At 42.7% G+C, this 14,904-nt stretch overlaps 1 protein-coding gene across 1 annotated transcript; it reads left to right on the top strand.

The window, feature by feature from the left end:
* The first annotated feature begins 1,178 nt into the window (after nucleotides 1–1,178).
* LOC106574719 (paraspeckle component 1) lies at nucleotides 1,179–14,653 on the top strand. Its single transcript, XM_014150735.2, has 9 exons — nucleotides 1,179–1,746; nucleotides 2,293–2,594; nucleotides 2,712–2,807; nucleotides 3,009–3,205; nucleotides 3,993–4,077; nucleotides 4,165–4,270; nucleotides 10,581–10,638; nucleotides 13,068–13,222; nucleotides 13,848–14,653. The coding sequence occupies exons 1-9, from the start codon at nucleotides 1,333–1,335 to the stop codon at nucleotides 14,067–14,069; spliced, it is 1,635 nt and encodes a 544-aa protein (XP_014006210.1). The 5' UTR covers nucleotides 1,179–1,332; the 3' UTR covers nucleotides 14,070–14,653.
* Nucleotides 14,654–14,904: the final 251 nt, after the last annotated feature.

Raw genomic sequence — 14,904 nt, 5'->3', positions numbered from 1 at the left:
GCTTGTCCAGGTAGAAATGAACCTTTGGCATAGATCTAGGACCAGCTTACCATCACCTTAAAAACCATTAAGGGGGAACACAAAACTGACCTAAGATCAATGTCTAGGGGCATCTTAGTACATCCTACTCTGAGGGAGTCACCCCCCACAGATCACTATGGAGATGAGGGAGGGGCATTCTAATAATGACTGGGCGCCCTTCCTACCTACTGTATGAGTGACTGAATGGCTTGCGATGTCAAACTAGGGTGTTCCTGAGTCAGACAATAGGAGACAAGAACAACTGGGCCCCACCTTACTTGACAGAAGGGGTACATTAATCTGCAATGAGGATAGAATACGAGCTGTCATAAACAGTAATGACAGCTTATGTCAGCTTATAACCAGTTTATGTGGGCTCTGGTGAACTATGTGGGGAATAGGGTTTTTATTTTACAATCAGCTACCTGTCGTTTTTACACATTATACAATACATAGGGAATAGGGTGTATTTTACTGTCAGGCATCTGTGTCTGTCTGGTTTCCAGTGGCCCTGGCGTCTTTTGTCATCACAATGGGCAAAAATGTGGCTACAGGGCCATTTAGTTGTGTGGAGGTCCGTGAATGCCATCGTTGTCACATGACCAGTCTCAGCCATCGTTGTCACATGACCAGTCTCAGACATCTCGCACAAAGAGACCAACCATCCCTTTTATCACCCCATGAACCCCTTCCCTCCACTTTACCCCCATAGGCTGTGTGTGCATGTGTGCATAAACTTTGGACCATAGACAGAGTGACTGAGTATGAGCTCTGCCCCAGGCCTAAATGGCATTAATGATTACATAAGCAATAAGCATAGTGAGCCTACCAGTACCACAGCCAACTGGAGTAATTCTCCTACTGGCATAGGGTTCCCGCCTTGGGAAGGGAAGCAACATGCTGCTGTTACGAATATTATTTATTTAGATAGAAAGAATTTAGATAGTAAAGTGTCAGCGGCAGCACACTGAATCTTCCCATGACATTGACCTTGAACATGTCTGAACATGTTAAACAAAGTGGACACCAAACATCAGCATCAGCATGCCACTGTGCCATGCAAAAACTTCCCGACATCCCTGATCTTGTGAAAGTCTTCGTACACCACCTAGTGGCCAAGGGGAAAACGCAGCCACGTTGAATACCTCACGTCAACGGTGCGCGCGCAGTCATCGCCATTTTGAGTTACAGCCGCACTTCGCTGGCTGATGACTGTAAGGAAGCACGATTTCTTCGTTTCTGAAATATTTCTGCGCATTCAAAGATATAATTACTGGATACATATTGTGAGGGATTTATTTCGCTCTAAGTATGGCTCACCGAAATCTGAAACAGGTCAACATTCAAAACAACGCACCGTCGCCGAAACCTCAGCAGCAGCAGCAGTACCACCAGCAGCAGCACACAAAGCGCAACATGGACTCTCCAGGCATGGAGCGAAGGCCGAATGTTGCGGATGGGAAAACCCCACCACCAAAGCCGCCGACGGCTGCCAGCCCTGCGGCAGAGGGGGAGGGTGAAGCCGGAGAGTCGCAGGAGATGACTCTGGATATAAAGAGTTTCAGGAGACCCGGGGAGAAAACCTTCACGCAGCGATGTAGGTTGTTCATCGGTAACCTCCCGACAGACCTCACGGAGGATGAGTTCAAAAAGCTGTTTTCCAAGTATGGCGAGGCTAACGAGGTGTTTATCAACCGAGACCGAGGATTCGGCTTCATTCGACTGGTAAGACTGCGTTTTAGAGTAATCAGTAATATCTAACTTCGTGGTGAAGGAAACTCCTTTTGAATGTTGGACTTTAGGCCGCGTTAGTATCGATAGCCATCCGTTTCCCCTCGTTAGTTAGCTACTATTTATTACACAGGCGGATGGGTCTGCCTGACCAGTTGTTAAGCCTACTCCCCCACCTGAAACCATTCATTTCTTGATACATTTTACATTACATTTTAGTCATTTAACAAACGCCCTTATCCAGAGCGACTTACAGTAGTGAATGCATACATTTCATTTCATACATTACTTTTCTGTGCTGGCCCCCCGTGGGAATCGAACCCACAACCCTGGTTTTGCAAACACCATGCTCTACCAACTGAGCTACAGGGAAGGTTAATGGATACGTTGGGTCTCTTTGAAACATGCTTGACTAGATAATGGTAACACTGTCTAGTAACACTATCTAGGTGGCAATTCTCATGAATCAATCAAGAGTGCATTAAAAAACGTTTGAAAGTTTGCTATCAGCAGAGCCTAACCTTTGACCTGGTATTCTAGGAAACCAGGACGCTGGCGGAGATTGCCAAGGCAGAGCTGGACGGCACAGTGCTGGGGAACCGACCTATCCGGATCCGCTTTGCCACGCACGGCTCCGCCCTCACGGTGCGGAACCTTTCCCCTGTGGTCTCCAACGAGCTCCTTGAGGAGGCCTTCTCGGAGTTCGGCCCCGTGGAAAGGGCTATCGTTGTGGTGGACGACCGTGGAAGGCCCACGGGGAAGGGCTTTGTGGAGTTTGCCAACAAACCTTCTGCTCGTAAAGCCCTGGATCGCTGTGCTGACGGGGCGCTGCTGCTCACCACGTAAGACAACCAACGACTGCATTTACTTAGTTACCTGGTTTACGAAATAACCCAAACGCGCCAAATCAATTCCAAGCATAGTTTGTGATAACTCCCATCTCACCGTGTTGTCTCCAGGTCTCCTCGGCCTGCCATAGTGGAACCCACCGAGCAGCTGGATGAAGAGGATGGACTCCCAGAGAAGTTGCTGGTGAAATCTGTACACTACCACAAGTACGTTATACACATGATGTCCTATTGGGAGTTTTACTCTCTGTACCAGTCTTGACAACAGGAGTTCTTTATCATAACCAGTATGAATTTGTTGATTTATTCACTTGCCTGTCGGTGTGTGTGCGCACCGTTCCACTTTCCTAATAGTCTCCCTGCAGGTGTTAGTCCAGCCACTAACCCCTCTCCTCCCTGTCTCTCCAGGGAGAGGGAGCACCCCCCGCGGTTTGCCCAGCCGGGGACATTTGAGTTTGAGTACTCGTCCCGCTGGAAGGCCCTGGACGAGATGGAAAAGCAGCAGAGAGACCAGGTTGAGCGCAACATCCGAGAGGCCAAGGAGAAGCTGGAGCAAGAGATGGAGGCCGCCAAGCACGAGCATCAGCTCATGATGATGAGACAAGGTACACACACTGAGAGGAACCTCTCACACACACTGAGGAAGACGCTCACTTTTCAAGGACAAAGTTAACATGTTACCTTTTGTGTCGTGCACATATTCAACATTAGCAGACATAGCCATAGGCCTACTTCAAGTGTTGTCAGAAACTGTCACGTGTGAATACAAAAAAAACATTAATACCAAGCCAACCCCTTTCTCTCAGACCTGATGTAATACCAAGCCGACCCCTTTCTCTCAGACCTGATGTAATACCAAGCCAACCCCTTTCTCTCAGACCTGATGTAATACCAAGCCGACCCCTTTCTCTCAGACCTGATGTAATACCAAGCCAACCCCTTTCTCTCAGACCTGATGTAATACCAAGCCAACCCATCTTAGACCTGATGTAATACCAAGCCTACCCCTTTCTCTCAGACCTGATGTAATACCAAGCCGACCCCTTTCTCTCAGACCTGATGTAATACCAAGCCAACCCCTTTCTCTCAGACCTGATGTAATACCAAGCCTACCCCTTTCTCTCAGACCTGATGTAATACCAAGCCAACCCATCTTAGACCTGATGTAATACCAAGCCGACCCCTTTCTCTCAGACCTGATGTAATACCAAGCCGACCCCTTTCTCTCAGACCCGATGTAATACCAAGCCTACCCCTTTCTCTCAGACCTGATGTAATACCAAGCCTACCCCTTTCTCTCAGACCTGATGTAATACCAAGCCAACCCCTTTCTCTCAGACCTGATGTAATACCAAGCCAACCCATATTTCTCTCCCATCTTCTCTTTCTCAGACCTGATGAGGCGTCAAGAGGAGCTGAGACGTCTGGAGGAGCTTCGCAACCAGGAGCTGCAGAAACGCAAGAATATAGAGATGAGGTACGTGTGTGTACCTCCCACTCTATTTTCTACTCGTCACGAGGAGAGTCAGAGGTGTGTGTCTTAAACGTTCTCTCCTGTTTGTAGACATGAGGAGAGGCGTAGGCAGGAGGAGGAGATGATGCAGCGCCATCGAGAGCAGGAAGAGATGAGACGCCAGCCGGACAGCTTCAAGCCAAACTATGCGGACAGCGTGAGTTCACCGGACAGACACACAAACATGCACACACAAAGGCCAGACCGGTTCAAGCCTAACTTCATGAAGAGTGTGAATTCACTTGGAGAACACACACACACAGCCAACATAGACCTTCACATCAGTACAGTCAGTATCACTCATTTCTAGGTTTTTGAATACACAAACTATCACACTTTTTAACATTTTCTTCGATTCAGAGAAGCAGTGTTCACACACTTTCATTCACATGATTCTGCTGATGGTCTGCGTTTTATATGGGGATTTTGAGAACATTCTCGGATATGCTAGGGATTTTTAGGGTCCATCGATCATGTTGTTGGGTGCTGAGAAAAGAGGCCTAACAGTCCTACTGCTCTACGTCACACTGATGATGATCAAGCATACTAGGGATGGGCACGGTTAATTAAATACCCGGATATCCGACCAAATGTTAGTATTCAATTACTTGAGTGTAATTCTTTTTGATTTATTTATTTAGACCTATTTTAACGATGAAAAGGCTTTGTCTATATTACGTCACCCTTGTGACATTTTTTTATCTACAAAGAAATACCAGGACATTTGAAATTCTTAATTGAATTAAACATCAAACCTTTGAATGTAGTTTCTATAGCGGTGCGTTGTGCTACTGCTGGGTATTTAGCCCTTCAGGCTGCCCCAACTCGGTGTGCCATTTTCCCCACCTCAAATAGCAATTACAGGCACTCCCTTGACAGAGTTTCCACAATACCTGACACAGATCAATGCAAAACACTCACCAGAAAACCTTTTTTTGTAGCAGAATCAGTTCTATCGCGGCGAAAATCAGACTTCTCTTTCGCTGTTGCTGTTAGCCAAACTACCGGAAACGCAGCATCTCCACTGTTTACCTCTGCCATGTGCATGTGCATTTTTCCACTATCCGGATATCTGGGAAATATAAGTGATGATATTATTTGAATAGTAAAATAATTTTCAATACCCATTCCTAAAGCATCCCAGAATGCTGCCTTTTTTTCTTTTCAAATAGTGTCCCATATCACTATAGGAGCATGTCTTTTCTAGGTAGCTACAGATTAACATAGTGTACCGTAGTCCTGTGTGTGAAAGCCTAATAAAAATGTATTTTGGGTTGGTCTAGTTTAGGGTAGCCTACTACCTATTTAGTGCTATTTCTTATCCAAGTAGCATGTCACAATACCAACAGGGCTCTAGGTTTGGTTTTGGTATCTTCCAAAGACTTTAGCTTGAAAGACACAAACCTGATCTGAAATTGACCTCAAGCCGCTATTCATTCTCCTTCTGACGGGACTGATAGGTGTAAGCAGTGATCGCTCAATCTAACCCTCCAATGGGCTTAGGGTAGCAGCTGACGGCCACCATCTTGTTTACACCCATCTGGTCTCTTCAGATCTGCTAAAACAAAAAGAGAAAGGCCGAGGGGTTTTCATATTGGTTCATCGTTGTTTTACTGTGGTTTTCAGGGTGTATTTTTCTCACCAAACTGATGTCCAGCAGTAGCAGCCCTTCTAAGCAGTGTATCCACAATATTAGCTTCACAGCTAGCGACATAAAACACCATGTAGCTGTCCCACGTTATACGTTTATCATCAATTCAAATGTCTGCTGTATTTACCTGGGTTTTCAACACCTATTTCACTAAAGTAGTATGGGAGAGGGACACCTGCTAGAACAAAATACTGCTCTATCTCTGCTGAGTTTTCTGAAGTAATCTAGATCCTGTAACCGACAGCTTGGCTTTTTTGTGGGAACGTTAAGAGGGGAGAGGCTAATGATTGACAGACCCTTTCACCACAATGCTCATTTGTGATGCTTGAGTGTGTTCCAGATGAGAGTCCTCAATACTTCTAAGTTTTTCTATGAAGGCGATAGGGAAGCTTGAAAGTCACAGAATCTGTAAAAATTATATTGGCATGTCTGGAAATGGCCAATGTGCAAAGGCTGTGTCCTTTGGTCTCTTCACTTTATCTAATCACTTGACAAAAACACACAGGCAAAGAGTTGAGGAATCTGTCATCAGCTTTTTTTTTAGGTGGATTTTAATGTCATTCATTTCAGGCCTAAGTCTTGGTCCCAATTTTCAGTACTTCAATAGTCTCCAGTCAACTTTTTCATCATTGCAACTCTGTGATCATGGGTTGGGAAACATACTGACATTCTCAGGAAACATGTGTTTATCTACCTAGCCCTTAGTGCACTTGTATTACTGCATGCCTGTGGATGTGATGTGTCTTATGATGTTGCTGCATAATAACTTTTCTTCTCTGTTTCTATTGTGTGTTGAGAGGCCGTAGAGAAAGAGGACCGGCTGGAAATATCGTACAAAGCACCCTCTGCTGTTACAGCCAACCTTACACTACTCTTAGCATGAACTCTTGCTCCTATGCAACAGTTACAACTCCTACAGCTTAACCCAAAACAACCTGCATAAGGATTACCATAGATCTATTGTCGTTACCCTTTACCATTAGTCTTGGGGGGATGTTAGACTGGCGGCAGTCTTTAGAACATGCTCGCAAGCCTCACACATTTACGAACAACACGTATACCTAACACACTTTTTGCCTCCCTCCTTTTACATTTACATTTTAGTAATTTAGCAGACGCTCTCATCCAGAGCGACTTAGTGCATTCATCGTAAGAAAGCTAGGTGAGACAACCACATATCAGTCGTAGTAGGTACATTTTTCCTCAATTAAAGTAGTGATCAGCAATGTCAGTGCTAGTAGGAAAAGACGAGTGCAAGTTTATTTTTTTAAATGATGCTCAATCCCCCAACTTACTGCGCTATCGACCGAGGAATAAAAACCAAAAAGGGTGGTTGAATAGAAGTCCATAAGACAAGGCTGAACTACAACTTAGAAGTCAGAAGTGTCTGGCAATAATATAACTTTTAAAGATCTATCAATTGGGCACCACTTTGTATTTAATGTGTCCCGTCATTCAGAGTGCCAAAGTTGTGCTCGTGTAAAACATCCACAGGATTACAGTACAGTATATGTAGGCCTACTATTATTAGTGGCACTAGCAAAAGTCCTCACTTTAAATATTGTAAAAAAACAGACTTATAGTTATTATTATTTAGCACGCTACTCTAACACCGGTTCAGATAGAAATACCATTCAAACTTTAAAATGTGTAGACTGGTCTGGGTTAAGTTGCTTGCATATAGTTTATTTCAGAGCATATATGCCAATTTAAAAAAATAAAATAAATGTACCCCCTTTTCTCCCCAATTTCGATCTTAACTCATCGCTGCAACTCCCCAACGGTCTCTGGAGGCGAAGGTTGAGTCATGCGTCCTCTGAAACATTACCTGCCAAACCGCGCTTCTTAACATCCGCCAGCTGAACCCGGAAGCCAGGCGCACCAATGTGTTGGAGGAAACACCGTTCACTTGACGACCAGGGTCAGCCTGCAGGCGCCCGGCCCACCACAAGGAGTCGCTAGAGCGCGATGAGCCAAATGAAGCTCCCCCTGTCAAACACTCCCCCTAACCTGGACGATGCTGGGCCAATTGTGCGCCGCCCTATGGGATTCCCGATCACGGACGGTTATGTGATACAGCCCGGGATCGAACCCGGGTCTGTAGTGACACCTCTAGCACTACGATGTAGTGCCTTAGACCGCTGCGCCACTCGGGAGGCCCTGCATATATACTTTTTAAATTATTAAACTTTTTGTCCTTCTTAAAAAACTTTGTATAACAATGTGACTTTTTACACATCAGCTACTTTGACCACTTTCCCAACAATTTAAACACAACTTAGAGGACATGAAATATTGGTCTTCTGAAATCGGAAAGGAATTATCTTCTAACAATCAAACTATACAGCTGTTTTAGGAACCGCATCAACTACTATCTCTTCACTTTTACAAACTTTTGACGAGTTTCATAAAAGCTTAGTGTATGAAATCTTTAGTCTGCTTTTCAAATCTGAAATCAGAACAGCAATATCAAATTATAACACTTACTCCAGCTAACCCATGGTCTACCTATCTAAAACAGTCACTACTGCAACGTAGGCTACTGCTACTAGTACTTCTGGGATACTTACTACTACCTAGTCTCCCACTGAAGCCTTCTATTCACTATTTATAAATCATCCACGCCCTCTACGACACCAGACTTACATTTTCAACACTAACAAACTTCTACCACTAGGTGTAACATATTCCTCTCCCCTAATTATAGCCTAAAACGTTTCTAATTCCTTATGAGTAAAAGTGTTGTAGTCTGAGTGTATTTACTGTATTTGTGAAGAAATATGTGATCGAACTCCCCCACACGCCAAAGTATTAAGGTTTTTATAGTTGTCTATCATAGTATGGGCTTTGGTAGTATGGGCTTATCAGACTAGATATTTTAACATTTAACTTTGGCTATAAATCTTCACTTCACTTAAGTAAAATGTTTTACATTTCTTCAACTACCACAAAAATACTTTCAAAGACCTAAAGCAAGTCCCACAATTTTTTGTTAATTGATAATTACCTTCAAGTTACTTTTTAAGATAAAAAAATTATGTTTTAGTAGTACTGCATACTGTACTTTAGAGAGTATTTATCCATAAACATTTGTGTGGAAATTGTTCCAGGCAAAATACCTATATCGGATATTCTGATCAATACTCAAGATTTAATTCCAACAAATACTGTACATTTTGTTTTGTTTCTCGTTTAACAGTTCTCGTTCTTTTTCTTTTAAAGTTTCTTGCATTTAATTAACTCAACATTATAAATTACAAACCTTTGTAATACTGTCACGAGTCATGTTAATTAACATGACATTTTAATATCCCATACTGCACTTACCTCTGTACTCAACAGAGACGAGAGTGTGTGTGAGAATTTGTTGCCGCGTGTGTGTGTGTGTGTGTGTGTGTGTGTGTGTGTGTGTGTGTGTGTGTGTGTGTGTGTGTGTGTGTGTGTGTGTGTGTACTTAAACTACTTCATGTGCTTGTCTTGATGGAGTGTTGTGTGCAAGCATGTGTGATGGAAGTGTTCGATCTTCAATGTGGAACATTTGCATTGATATTCCAGGTAAGTATATTCAGGTGGAGCTGTAACTATATAACTAGAACACAATTTGTCCCACAAAAGATGAGTGAATGCAACTGGTGAAGGATTTTTAGTGTCCATCCCTCATTAACTATTTAAATGTAACATGATTTGAAATATAGTATATTAATATGGAATATATCATATATGTACTATTTACCCATGTTTACTTTGTTTTAGCTGGCCAGTTTAAAATTCACAGGAAACTCAGATTTTACAACATATATCTTAAGACATTTTGGACTAGGAGGTGTATTCTGTGGTTCTGCAATGTTTAGAATGTTGCTGGTAGAAATGCAATGTGTAGAGCTGACACTGTTCTCTATTACACGTTACAGAGCATGTCTGTTCTAAACAATGCTTTTCTATCTGTAACGCTTCTGACTTGGACAATATAACGTAGCACACAGGACTATACTGTGTGTATCATATTTGTATGATGGTGTGAGTGAGCGAGTTGGGAGGATGAGTGTACTTGCATATTATTTGTGTCTGCGAGTGTGTGGGGGGGGTTGAGTGATAATGTGTACTTACGTGTGAGTGTGTGGGGGCATGTTTATTGCATGTCCTTTATGATAAGATATTCTATGTGAGTGTGTGAGAGGGGAGGTCAGTGTTGTTAATGTGTGTGCTTTGTACAGCTTCATTTGTGGGTTTGTGTAGCGTACATATATATTTTTGTGTACTAATGTTTAGGTCGTCTGAACATCAATGTGTGGAGGGGATTTGGGGATTTATCTACTTTCAATCTTTTCTCTTGCATATTTATCAGTAACCCTTATTCCTCTATTAGGCTGAAATTACCACAACAAGGTCACTTCAGTGTTTGATCAACTTTGGACTAAATCCATGTTATATTTTGGCTTGTCCCATATTAAGTTATATACTCATCACATACGGACCAATATTGACCTTTTTAGATGGACCTTGAGAATCCATACTGGACACATAAGTAGCTTGTTAAGCAAACCTAGGAAGATGTTCATTCCGTATGTACTCCTCTCTCACTACATTCTTACATATCCAATACAGTATCATTCCACACACAGCTTTTGTAACTCCTCCTTCAGGACTTCTTCTATCACCGTTGGGAGAACATTATTAGCCTTATTCCCTGGCTGTTGCTTATATATCTGTGTGACTGTTGTGATGTGTGAGGAATCATCCTACACATGTCCTAATGGTCCTAGTAGTTATTGTCCACAAGGTTTACGGGTGCACCACTCTTCTTCACTTCTTCCAGAGAGAACAGGAAATGAGAATGGGTGAACTGGGCCCTCGTGGAGCCATTAATATGGGAGGTAGGGTCATAACGATGACTCAGCACTGACTGGTCCATGAACAACCATAAACTACCCCCTCCCCCTTTCGGTGTCTACAGATCTAAAGGAACTGGGAAGGTGTTGGCCATATGGCTAGGTTTGTGAAATTCTGGGAACTTTCTCAATTCCCAGGGACTGGGATTCCTGGAAAGCCTGGGAATTTGGGGAAAGTTACTGGAGTTTTGCCGCCCTAGCCATAAGGCAGAAGTTCCCCTAAGCCCATTGGAAGGCTAGGTGGAGCCACCGCCATATTGTGTGCACCTGGCTAGTTCCTTCAGGTCGGCAGACATTAAAGGGCTAGGAGCAGGGCTAGGGATATATTGTGAGGCTCTGAACGGGATGGGCTGTGTGAGGCTCATGGTGGCTCCTTCACCACTTCATGAATGTAACCCGGGGCTGCACATCACCTACATACTGTGTGTACTGAAGTACTAATACTACTGGGGGGAAAATGCTCATGTGGCGTAGTCCGAGAACATGCTAATTATGTTTTTGTGTCACTGATTAGATGTGAGTGAGAGTGACTAGGGTGTAAGTGTGTTTTGGGGGATTGTGAAACTGAAATAATTGTGGAGGGGTTAAAGCTATCCATCACTGCAAATGATTTCTGTCATGGAATTGTTTAGAGAACCAAAAAAATGTGTATGACTAAATGGTGTAACTCAGTTTTAATACATGTACAGAATTATCCTCTTTCCTGACAAGTAATGATGGTCATGCCTTTTTTTTCATGAAAAAGGAGTTTTGCAGTCGATCTGAGATTGACTTTCATTTCAGTCATGGGATTTCTTTTGTTTTTACCCCTGATTTGAGTGTGGAGAAACTGAGTACATGAATTCGTAGAAAGTCATGTCTACTTTTTTTTGTGTGAATTTTCCATGACTTCACTGCTATGAGCTTTTTTGTTATCAGGTCATTTGTTATTTAGTCAACTGGTTGAAGGAAACCATTGTTTTCTTTAGTCCTTAATGTATTATGTAACTTCACTTTTGCTCTTTCTACAGACCTACTTATTTATCGTGCCACACATGTGGAAGGTTACCTGATTCGAACAATAGATGAGGCCCAAACCGAACCTACATTTCTAGCATGAGGGTTTTTAGCAAACATTTTGTATCAGCAGTAGCCACCAATCCCAACACTTGGTAAACGTTCTTATCTACAAGCTTAGAATAAACCTATCCCTTTGTTTGTATTTACATTTTATGTGTGTGTATGTTTACTACTTACAAACATAATGGTGTGTGTTGTTCAATGAGATGGTGGATTATTCTTTTTTTGGGGGGGGGGGGCTTTTTGCAGTATCATTTCTGTGTACATATACCATCTAGGAAAGTTGATCATCTGTTCATTTCTAGCAGTGTGGGTGGGGTCAATTCATAACTAATACAGCTCTGTCTCATTTAGGACCTAGAAAGCATAATGAACTCTTTACTCGTGTTTCCATTAGTAGTTGATGCAACATTTTCTATCTTTTTTAGTTAAATGACTTGTCATCCTGCTGATGCTTTTACAGTGTTCTCAAAGACCTGTATCGTATGGCTGTGAATGCTGTGAATGGGCTTTGGGATTTGGGTCCGGGGTTGAATATCTGGCAATGGTGATGTGCAGTCACGGTTTTTAACCTAGAAGCAGAGCTGGGTGATGGCGTTCTTTCGCCTGAAATCGGAAATTCATCCAGATTATCTGAGGGCCTCTCGCAGCTTGTCCCACATTGCTATTTTACTGTAATGGAAGTGTTACTCTGTTGATTGAATGGTATGATACACTGCTCCTGATCCCAATGACATGTAGCTAGTCTGTTGTAGGCATCTATCTGCTAACGTTGGATTTTGGTTGTTCCGCTTATATATTAATACAACTTGACCAATTTTAAGGCATAACCTAATGATTACAGGTGCTGTAGACTGTTAACCTGCCATATGAAATCATCAACAAATGATGTACGTTTTTAAGTCTTTTTTTATATATACTAAACCAAAAAATTTGCGTAACATGCAACAATTTCAAATATTTAACTGAGTTACAGTTCATAGAAGGAAATCAGTCAATTAAAAAATTCATTAGGCCCCCAGCTCATGTAACATGGGACCAACATTTTACATGTTGTGTTAATTTTTATTCAGTGTACATATCGATATGGATATCTCACCACAGACTAACAAAATTTGATATGTTTTCAATTGTGTACCAATATTGACTTATTTTTCCCTATCAAACTAGGAAACAAAACATTTGACACCTACATAATTGGCATTGCTTGTGTGACCAACAACCAACGTTAGCTAGCTCTGTCAGCCCTGAGAGATTTTTACACCACTCTACAACAACAAACAGTACACACGGGGTGTGGTGGGTGGGGTTTACTTCCAGTGTGACCAAACGATGCTACGTTGTTTTGCGTGTAGATGGGTTTAACCCCGCCTCTGTTGCTGGGGCCAGTGTAAACCAGGGACCCCCTCAAATGATGGGCATAGGCATGAGCGGAAGGGCCGGCGCCATGGGCCCCGAGGGAACTCCAAACATGGGCGCACCAAACATGATGCCAGACAATGGAGCCATGGTAATGTATGCGCTAAGATGGGCGCTTACTCTCAACCTCTCAATTTCTCTCTCAATAACTTCCTCTCCTTAACCTGCTCAACCCTTGGTACTGAATAGAAACTGCAGTGTATTGTTTTCAGGTTTTAACCAGTGGTGAGAGGAGATGCCAGAGGCTATTTAGATGCTGCTTATGGACATTACATTCCAAGGTGTTTTGCCAGTAACTTTGATTTTAATAGTTGATAATACATATATCTTGTCCAGCTGGTCTTTTCTGGCATCTTTTCCCTTACCATTGCGATATCTTTATTCATAATATCGTAGTATCTCGTGGTGGTGATTAGCAAATTGAGGTTAAAATAATAACATTTACTCCCCTGACTTCACTGTTCACATGAGGTTAGTGTGGGTTAGGAAAGGGATTCTCATAGCTTAAATCAGCTCTGCACCCATAACTAATGGATTGATTCCTCTCTCCCTCTTCTGACTCTGCCCGGAACTCCTCTGCTTGCCTACTTTGACGTTCGGAACGCCTTCTCATTGCCTCGCCAAAACGAACATTGTTATTGAATATCCCTCCCATCTGATTCTTCTGCATCTGGACTGCTCATAATCTCCACCAAACCTATCCCTTTATACTGTAGCTGCGCAACGATAGGTTCCCCCAGGGGGCTCCTAATCAGATTGGTTCGTCCCCCATGAGTGGCCGTCCAGGTGTCGAGTCCCCTCAGCAGCAACAGGCAGTGGGGGCAGGGCTTATGGGGGCAGGGCCTGGGCCTGCAGTGGGGGGGCCAGCAAGCTTCGGGAGGGGAATCCCCGTTGTGGGAAACTATGAAGGGCCTAACAACAAACGTCGCAGATACTGATTGTGTTATTATGTTTACATTTTTTTCAACGGTGTACCCCAAGGCTCAATCTTTGGATCTCTTGCTTTTCCTTTCTCATTATGTAAAATAACTGATTTATTTTCTCGTCAAATGTTTTTCTTTTAATTTGGGCTGATTATTTCCCTCAGCTTCTTCATGTGTCCCGAATGTTGACTGAGGGGGAGGGGGGACTTTTTTATATCACAAGCCAGGCCCAATGTTGATGCAAAAACACAAATCTTCAATGTTGGCCGCCAAAGGCCAATATCAACTGCGATGTATCTTGATGTAGTCAGGTCTGTAGGTGAGGTTTAGGCCAATATTAACTGTGATGTATCTTGATGTAGGCAGGTCTGTAGATGGCTTATAAACTTCTGTATGATGTCGTTTCTTGCTTTTTGCTTTGTATCCTATCCTCCTGTTTTTGTTGTTTTCAGTAGTTCCTAGTAACTATAAGTGAAGACCTGCATTGCCTCTGCAATGGTTAGCTTGCTTTGATTTCCTCCCATCCATGGAATGCATTTCAGGTACAGTGCATCCTGTAGTAGTTGTTTGGCTAACTGCAATAAAACTGTGAAATGCCATTTTGTGAATACTAAGTTGATTGAAGTAAAAAAAAAAAAAAACGATTTTGTAGCCTCTCTCTCTTGCCTTTTTAGATATTTGGGATTTTCTCACCCTTGTTTCAAGTATTGTGAACTCAAATGAATCTCTTAATTTTTCAGAGCAGAGAGCCAAAATGATGTCCGTGTAAAACATACACACCCTTATGTTGTCACCCAGAGTCACATTTGTTTATTTGCAAGCTATAGCACACGATATTTTACAAAGCTAG

This window comes from Salmo salar, chromosome ssa16 (genome assembly GCF_905237065.1).
Source record: "Salmo salar chromosome ssa16, Ssal_v3.1, whole genome shotgun sequence".
Lineage (NCBI taxonomy): Eukaryota > Metazoa > Chordata > Actinopteri > Salmoniformes > Salmonidae > Salmo > Salmo salar.
The sequence above is the reverse complement of the archived record's forward strand: the minus strand, read 5'-3'. Positions and strand labels throughout refer to the sequence as shown.

Bases quoted from the DNA above. Each gene is read 5' to 3' on its own strand.
- LOC106574719 (XM_014150735.2), top strand. From the start codon at position 1,333: ATGGCTCACCGAAATCTGAAACAGGTCAACATTCAAAACAACGCACCG. The intron at 10,639-13,067 runs GTAGGGTCATAA...TTTTGCGTGTAG, and splicing joins TGGAGCCATTAATATGGGAG to ATGGGTTTAACCCCGCCTCT. The intron at 13,223-13,847 runs GTAATGTATGCG...TTTATACTGTAG, and splicing joins TGCCAGACAATGGAGCCATG to CTGCGCAACGATAGGTTCCC.